General features: G+C 45.2%; 1 protein-coding gene across 1 annotated transcript in view; it reads right to left on the minus strand.

Annotated features, from left to right (window-relative positions):
* Positions 1 to 8156, minus strand: part of LOC142018201 (putative cation-transporting ATPase 13A4) — a 69628-nt gene extending 61472 nt beyond the window's left edge. Inside the window, exon 1 of the mRNA XM_075003760.1 lies at positions 8094 to 8156. Within this exon, the coding sequence (XP_074859861.1) occupies positions 8094 to 8156 (63 nt within the window). The remainder of the gene's footprint in view (positions 1 to 8093) is intronic.
* Between the last annotated feature and the right edge of the window lie 243 nt (positions 8157 to 8399).

Here is an 8399-nt window from a genome sequence, read left to right on the forward strand (position 1 = left end):
GGTTTGATAAGTTCTATTGTCTATAAATCTGTGCTGGACATGACCTGCTTTTAATTCTTTTATTAACAGAGTCTCATAACAGCTGCTCCATTACCTTGGCCAGGGGTTGATGTCAAACTGACAGGCCAATAATTCCTTAAATCATCCTGTTTACCATTAAAAAAACACCTGTAAAACATCAGCTTTCTGCCAGTCTCTTGTAAGTTCTGTGACTGAAAAGCAGCATTCATGTTCCAGAGAGCTTGTTGCTTGGTTCTTTGAACTTTTGGATGGAAGTTATGGGGATATGCCGATTTTAAAATGTCTGACTTCTGTAGCTGTTGTTTTAACATCCTCCTGAGATTCTAATGGAATTGTCAAAACTTGTTATGTGACCATGTGGGTACAAACATAACAGAACCTGGATTGTAAACCAGATCTAAAGCCTGTTCTATTAATCCACATGGAGTATGTGGACCCAAAGAATCAAGGAGACAACATAACCATTTCAGAGTCCAACTTTAGATAGTTTTCAGTAAGGTTCTGTGTTTGGTCTGGGAAAAACCTCAACCAGCCTGGCATCATAGCAAATGCCATTACTTTTATTAAAGGTACAGAAAAGAAGGAAAAACAATGAAGGCATCTGAAATGTAAATATTGACATTTCATTACCATTGTTCCCTTTCCCCTTAGCCAGAGAGAGTTTCTAAAAGGTGGGTGTGGGAAAGGGAAACCACCTTGTTTGATAGTATTTTACCTGGTAGCAAAGATGGTGACAATTGTCTTTTTTTTGTTTTGTTTTGTTTTTTGTGGGGTGGGGGGAAAGAAAGTTTGAGATGGGCTGGAGTGAAATCCAACCCCATTCCCAAATATGACACAAACACAGTAAAGGGAAGGAATTTGCTGCTAATTATTTACCATCAGCACTCCTGCCTCCCAAGGATTACTTACAGGAGTGTGGCCTAAACTACGGTCATTTATGACTAGAAGAAACTTTTGTATTTCCAAGTCACCTGTAAATGCAAATGGCTAGCATCATCCTTCTCTTCCCAGCAGGCACTGGCCTTAGCAAACTGAGGAGCTGAGTACTGCCGTCCTGTCACTCCCAGCACGAATTATTTTCTGCTCAGACAGCAGGAAGGTAGCTGGTGAGCAACAGTTTAAAAGTGCTGTTTGTTGCTATAACAACAGGTAATAGGATTAGACTTGAAAGACCAGCTGAAGGCCTCAAAGGCACATGTTAGGGGACTCCATATGCTAACAGCGGACAAACTCCTTCAATAGAGACTGCAGCACTTCCCACGAAAGGCAGTCAGCTCCAGCTTTGGGCAGTGGGCTGGACTTGATGACATCCAGCCCTAAGGCTACGATTCCCCCTAAAACTCCCAGTCACTCCAGTGCTGCGGTTCCCAACCTTTTCCGGACAGGGTCCCATTCTGGCAATTCAAAAACCCAGGGTGGGGGGAGGGGAAGAGCAGAGCTGTGACTAGCTAATTTTGTGCCTGAGGCAAGAATATAAAATTGTGCCCCCTCGTGTTTCTATATTTGCAGTGGTAATTCCATAGAAAAGGGGAAATATATTAATAAAATAACACTACAGTTACTACAGGTAGTCAGGGTGGTGGTGGTGGAAAGACACTCATTCCCAAACTGCCCCCCCGGCTTAAACCCCACAATCAGGGGCTTAGGGAGTCTCACTTGGGGGCTAGGAGTCACTCAGCTCTGCAGGGGGCTAGGAGGGTCATACACAGGAGCTGGAGGGGTCTAGAGGAGTTACATTCAAGGGATTGGAGTCACTCGGGCAGAAGGGGGCTCCTGGTGTCTCATTCAGAGGCTAGAGGGGGTTAGGAGGGTCACATGCAGGAGCTGGAGGGGGTGAGGGGAGTTACATTCAGGGGCTAGGAGTCACTCGGGCTGAAGGGGGCTCATGGTGTCTCATTCAGGGGACTCACAGGCTGGAGGGAACTTGGGGAGGCACAGGGACCCCCACAGCCAGAAGCCATCTGGGGCACAGAGCCTTGGCTGGCAGTACCAGCTGCAGGAACCCTGCTGAGGTTTGCAGGGACCCCATCTACTGCAGAGGCTGGAAGCCAGGGAGCTGATCAGCTCTGCCCTCTCTCCGTCCTAACCTCAGGCTCAGGCCCCCACCATATCTGAGGTGGGCCCTGCTCCTCAGGTATGCAGTTCTCTGCCCTACAGATGAAACCGTTCTCAATGTAATCGATTGGTTTAACTGCCTGATGAAGTGGGTCTGTCCCACGAAAGCTCATCACTGAATAAATCATTTTGTTAGTCTTTTAAGTGCTACATTTCTCCTGCTTTGTTTTGCCTGATGGCTGTTAATCTGATTAAGAAATTGAGAACCACTTCAGGAGTGTGAATGGCTTCTTAATAGCCCTCTGTGGAGCTGCCCAGCCTAGCCAGGGACCCTTTTGAAATGTAATCGCGACCCATGTTTGGGTCCCGACTCATAGGTTGAGCAACTGCTCCAGTGGAAACAGGATTGAGCCTTTCAATGGCCATCTTCTGTTAGAAATCAGATATTTCTATGTCAAAGCATAAAAAGCTACAGGGACAGATATGGAACATTAGAACAGCCATACTGGGACAGACCAAAGGTCCATCTAGTCCAGTGTCCTGTCTGCTGACAGTGGCCGATGCCTGCCCCAGAGGGAGTGCCATCCATCTCCAGCTTCTGATGAGCAGAGGCTAGGGACACCATTCCTTACCCATCCTGGCTAATAGCCATTGATGGACCTAACCTCCATGAATAGTAACAGAGAGGTACCCGTGTTAGTCTGTACTCCAACAAACCAAAGCACAGAAATGAATTTATCTAGCTCTTTTTAAAAGCCTGTTCTAGTCCTGGCCTTCACAGCCTCCTCTGGCGAGGAGTTTCACGAGTTGACTGTGCGCTGTGTGAAGAAGAATTTCCTTTTATTTGTTTTAAACCTGCTGCCCATTAATTTCTTTTGGTGTCCTCTAGTTCTGATATTATGGGAACAAACAAATAATTTTTACTTGTTCACTTTCTCCACATCGCTCATAATTTCATATACCTCTATTTTACCCCGCCCCCTTAGTCTCCTCTTTTCTAAGCTGAAAAGTCCTACTGGTCTCTTTAATCTCTCTTCATATGGGACCCATTCCAAACCCTTAATCATTTTAGTTGCCCTTTTCTGAACCTATTCTAATGACTGTATCTTTTTGTGAGATGAGGTGGCCACCTCTGTAGGCAGCATTCAAGCTGTGGGGCCCACCATGGTTTTATATAAGGGCAACAAGATGTTCTCTGCCTTCCTCTTCATGCTTTTTAATGATTCCTAACATCCTGTTTGCTTTTCTGGCTGCCGCTGCGCACTGCGTGGATGTCTTCAGAGAACTATCCACGATAACCCCCAGATCTCTTTCCTGACAAGTGGTAGCTAAATTAGCCCCCATCATATTGGATGTATATTTGGGGTTATTTTTTCCAATGTGCATTACTTTACACTTATCCACATTAAATTTCATTTGCCATTTTGTTGCCCCATCACTCAGTTTTGTTAGATCCTTTTGAAGCTCTTCACAGCCTGCTTTGGTCTTAACTATCCTGAGCAGTTTAGTAGCATCTGCAGACTTTGCCACCTCACAGTTTTCCCCTTTGCCCAGATCATTTATGAATAAGTTGAATAGGATTGGTCCTAGGACCGTCCCATAGGGAACACCACTAGTTACCCCTCTCCATTCTGAAAATTTACCACTTATTCCTACCCTCTGTTTCCTGTCTTTTCTTATCCCATGACACCTTAATTTACATAAGAGCCTTTGGTGAGAATCTTGTCAAAGGCTTCCTGGAAATATATGTACACTATGCTACTGGATCCCCTAGTCCACATGCTTGTTGACCCCTTCAAAGAGCTCCAAGGCCATGGCTACACTACCCCCCACCTGTCAAAAGGGGTTTGCTTATGAGCCACTTTGGCAGATGCTAACAAGGGACTGCCATGAATATGCAGTGCCTCTTTAGCATAATGGCGCCCGTGAGTGTCTGGAAAGTACTGCTTGCGACAGGCACGCTGCTTGTGTAGACAGGGCCTTTCGGAAGGACCTCTGGACTTTCAAAGCCCATTTGCTTTTGGGAAGAAGGGGCTTTCGAAGTCCAGGGTCCTTTTGAGAGGCCCCTGTCTACACGTGCAGCACGGCAGCCATTATGCTAAAGAGGCGCTGCATATTCACGGAGTCTCATTAGCACCTGCCGAAGTGGCTCATTAGCATACCCCTTTTGAAGGTGGGGGCTAGTGAGAATCTGCAACATGGTGAATTGTTCTATAGTCGGTGAGCCTCCCTGTTAAAATCTTACACATCATTTCCTGTCTGCATTTGTCTAGCTTCAGCCTCTGGGCATTCAGCCTCGTGTTATACCCTTCTCTGCTAGATGGGAAAGCTCCTGAGTAAATATTTGTTCTTATTTGTTCTGCATAGTTACTTGTAGAAAGTGACCAAATCACCTCTTTTCCAGGTCACCACTTACCCTTTTCTTTGTTAAGCTGCATGGAGTAAGGTCTTCGAGTAATCTTAGATGTATGTATGCTAGGGGACTTGGAAGGGTAGAAGTAGAAATAGTGGATTTGTTGTCTGTCAGTCCCAGGCTGATGTGATGGATCTAGGAAGCTCTTTATAATCTGTCTGCCCTAAATTATGCCAGGAGCTGAATGAATCCATAACAAGACTGGAAGTAAGAGGGATGCAAAAGGAGCATACAGCTTTCTTTTTCGTTTCCTCCCCCTGCCCCCAGCAAAGTTCTGAGCTATCTAATAAAACCACCTTAAATCAGCCTTTTTTTGGGGGGGGAGGGGTGGGGACAATCCTTAAAACAAACCATCCCCTTCCCTAATCCACTCTCCAGCCCTCTACCGAGAAAATTCTGTTCTGTAAAGGCTCTTTCACCACCACTATCATTGTGAAAAGAGATGGGGCACCTGTCTGATGCCCTGAAAGCCAAATAAGGAAGGTTCTAGGTGACAGGCCTGTCCCTTCCTATAGAAAACCTCCTGACCTGGGAAAGATTCTCACCAGTAATCACAGGCTACACCACAGTAATACGAATCCTGGAACTTTTCCTTGCAGCAAACCCTGCTGCCAACTTTGTCCATATATTTATTCTGGGGATACCATCACTGGACCTAACCACTTTAGTTTCTACATCAAAGGCACATTCTTGTGCACTTCCAGCAACACTATATATGCTATTATGTGCCAACAATGCCCTGACACTATGCACATTGGACAGACTGGGCAAAACCTTTGCCAAAGAACAAATGGACACACAGCAGACATCAAGAAATTCCATACACATAAGCTGGTCAGTGAACACATCAATGGAGTGGGCCATTTTGTTAAAGACATGAGAATTTGTGTCCTGGAACACAGAGAATTTAAAAACAGATTAGAGCGAGAGAGTTGTGAGTTAGAGTACATATTCAAATTTGACACATTAACACGTGGTATGAACAGAGACATCAACTACCTCATGCATTCCAAGGACTGCTTCCCTTCCTTTGATGCTCATAATTATCTCAGACAGGACAATTAACACCCTCCCACCCCCTTTCTTCTATCCTATTTGATTTGTCAGTTTTTATTGCAATTTTTTTTCTTTGGTCCTCTGTACTTATACATATCAGTCTGTATTGGAAATGGAGTTGATCTGAAGAAGTGGGTCTGTCCCACAAAAGCTCATCACCAAATAAATCACTTTGTTAGTCTTTAAAATGCTGCATTTCTGCTGCTTTGTTTTGTTGGAGTACAGACTAACACGGCTACCTCTCTGTTACTATTCAATAAGAAAGTTATTACATCAAGTGATATGGTTGATATGGTCTTTACCAAAGAGTCAAAAATTACCTGTGAATAATTTGCCTTAGGGGAAGGTTCAAATTAATGTTAAAAAAATTAGAATGTTTGTCACTGATCCACAAGATTAGTGCTATGGGCCCAGATTTAGAACAGTTTTCTGTGTGCCAGATCCCCTACGGGTCTTACCCTTCCTCCAGAGCAGCCACGTAGCTCCAAAGCCTGCTTAGACTGGCACTCTGGGACCTTCTGCATTCCTACTCTGAGTCCCACCGAGAGACCCCCAGAAGACACTGGGACAATCTTGGGCTGTGTCCACACTTCAGGTTTTGTCAATTTTTTTGATATCCCAAGATTGAAATAAATAATGTTGGAAAATCAGATTCACACAGCCACGGTATCGGAAGTGGAGCATTCTCATTTATGGCCACAGATCACAGCCACCACATTGCAAAGGAGCTAATCATAGCTGTGATTTGTTCACACGCATTCATTTCCAACCTGGGTATGGGGATTGGGGGGTGTCAATGCAAGTCCTTCCAGAGCTGGAGTTATTTCAAGGGAAATGCCCTCTTTGCTTGACTTCTCGTGCATGGCGTGTAAATGCTCTGTGGTTTTTTAGACAGGCTTTTAGGGTGCAGTGAACTTACATCAGTACCTGTAGTGATGCTCAGCCAGCATTGCCAAACAGCAGAGTGTCTTCTAGTTAACCCTGTGAGCCCAATCTTCTCTGACTCAGTTGACCTACCCTGCCCTGTCAGACTCTCGGCCCTCTGACTCCTCTAACCACCAATACCTAATTCCGATGTCTCACGCCCAGTTTCTTGTTCCCAGACTGGAAAAATGCTGCTTGACTTCCTCCAGAGAGGTGTGGCAGTCCATAGTCTGGGTTGCCAGCTTGCAATGTCCCAGTGGCTGGGGTTGCCATTGTATTCACAGATAGCTGTTGTTTGCAATCACTTAAATCCCATGTTTTATACTTAGTAAACTCACTTTTGTTTATTAATATTAATGAACCCAGTGTAACTAATTGTTACCTCCTGGTAGGTGGCGGGGGGGGGGGGGGGGGGGGGGGGGGGGAGGGAGGGGAGTGGACAATAGCTGTGAATCTCTCTTTGACTGATAAAGGGGGTGAACTTTTTATGAGCTTACTCTGTGCAAACTGTAAACAGAGTAAGACAGATTTATCTGGGGTTGCGCATCTGGGTGCTGTGCCAAGTCCCTGTGACCGAGCCTTCCCAGAGCTGATGTGATCTCAGCATCTGTGTTGCTCGGCTGTGGGCTGTGACCTCCCAGCTCTGTGCCATCGCTGGAGGAGCCTGGAGGCTCTGACTTAGCAGGACAGCATGGTGGGGCATCTCACAGGGCAGGTGGGCAGGCTCAGTGATATTTCATCACATCAAGTGACAATGACAATTTCAGGGTATCTCTTCATCAAACCCGTCACAGCTTCAGTCCTCAAAAGGGATGGATTCATTGAAAGATCTGGGCCTAAACAGGACAAAATTTGACAATGGAAGCTTGCAAACCTGACATAGAAAGGGAAGATTGAAATAACAGCAACACAGCTATGTGGATGCTTTATCTGTTGAGTTTTATCTGGTGAGGGCGCCAAGGTATTTTTTGAAAAAAAATCTGTGTGTGTATGTGTGAGAGAGAGACAGAGAGAGAACAAAAGATCATTTCTTTGGTTAAAAATCTAATTTTTAGCCATTGGGTCCTGTGCAGAGTGGCTCTACAAGTGCCTCCACTGGTCATGCAAAGTATCTTAAATTCTCACTTGTACTTACGTAACAAAGTGGGAATTATTTTGTAATATTTTATTAAGCTGCTGTATGCCTCAGTTTTCGAAAACAAGCCTGCTGGGGTCCGGGGGAATTATTACGATTAACAACCTGTGTGGGAGTCCACATTGCGGCACTATTTTGACCTGTGTTGGTTCTGCAAAGGCTAGGGTTGGGTATGCATAGCTGAGCCGAAATCAAACCTCTGAGGGCTGTGCAGGCATCCTTCAGCTGCCAACTGTTTAAAACTAATTCAACATAATTGTATTCCCATTTGTTTAAATATCAATGAATCCCTTGACAGGCTGCACATTTTCATGGCAGGGGTTGTTTGTTACTGAAAGCTAAACTACAGGCTGTAGAATCTTGCGGCAACAAAAATCTATCCTGTTCTCCCTGGCCTCAAAAAAAAAAACAAAAAAAACCCACCACCACAACAGTAAGACTATTGTTTCAGGCTGTGAGTGAGAGATCAGAGAAAATACAGAGACTTACCATTTCATTCTCCTCTCCTTCGCTGAGCAATACATGGTGACTCTTGGCAAACTTTTCCCCCATGAAATGGTGCTGTGTTTGCTCTCTTGAGTCCTCTCAAGCACTCTCAGGACACGTCCCCACTGCTAGTGTCACTTCCCTGAAGCGAAGCAATAAATTAGCTTCCGTGCTAGAGAGCTCCAGAGTGCACGCCTTCCTTACCACACGACCCATGTTCAGAGAAAGCAGCTCCTCCCCATCTGGAGGGTTTTCAGGTGTATTTGTCCCTCCTGACATCTCTGTGCTAGTCTTGTTAACTGATGTTGC

The sequence above is a fragment of the Carettochelys insculpta genome, chromosome 10 (assembly GCF_033958435.1).
Source record: "Carettochelys insculpta isolate YL-2023 chromosome 10, ASM3395843v1, whole genome shotgun sequence".
NCBI classification, from domain to species: Eukaryota; Metazoa; Chordata; order Testudines; family Carettochelyidae; genus Carettochelys; species Carettochelys insculpta.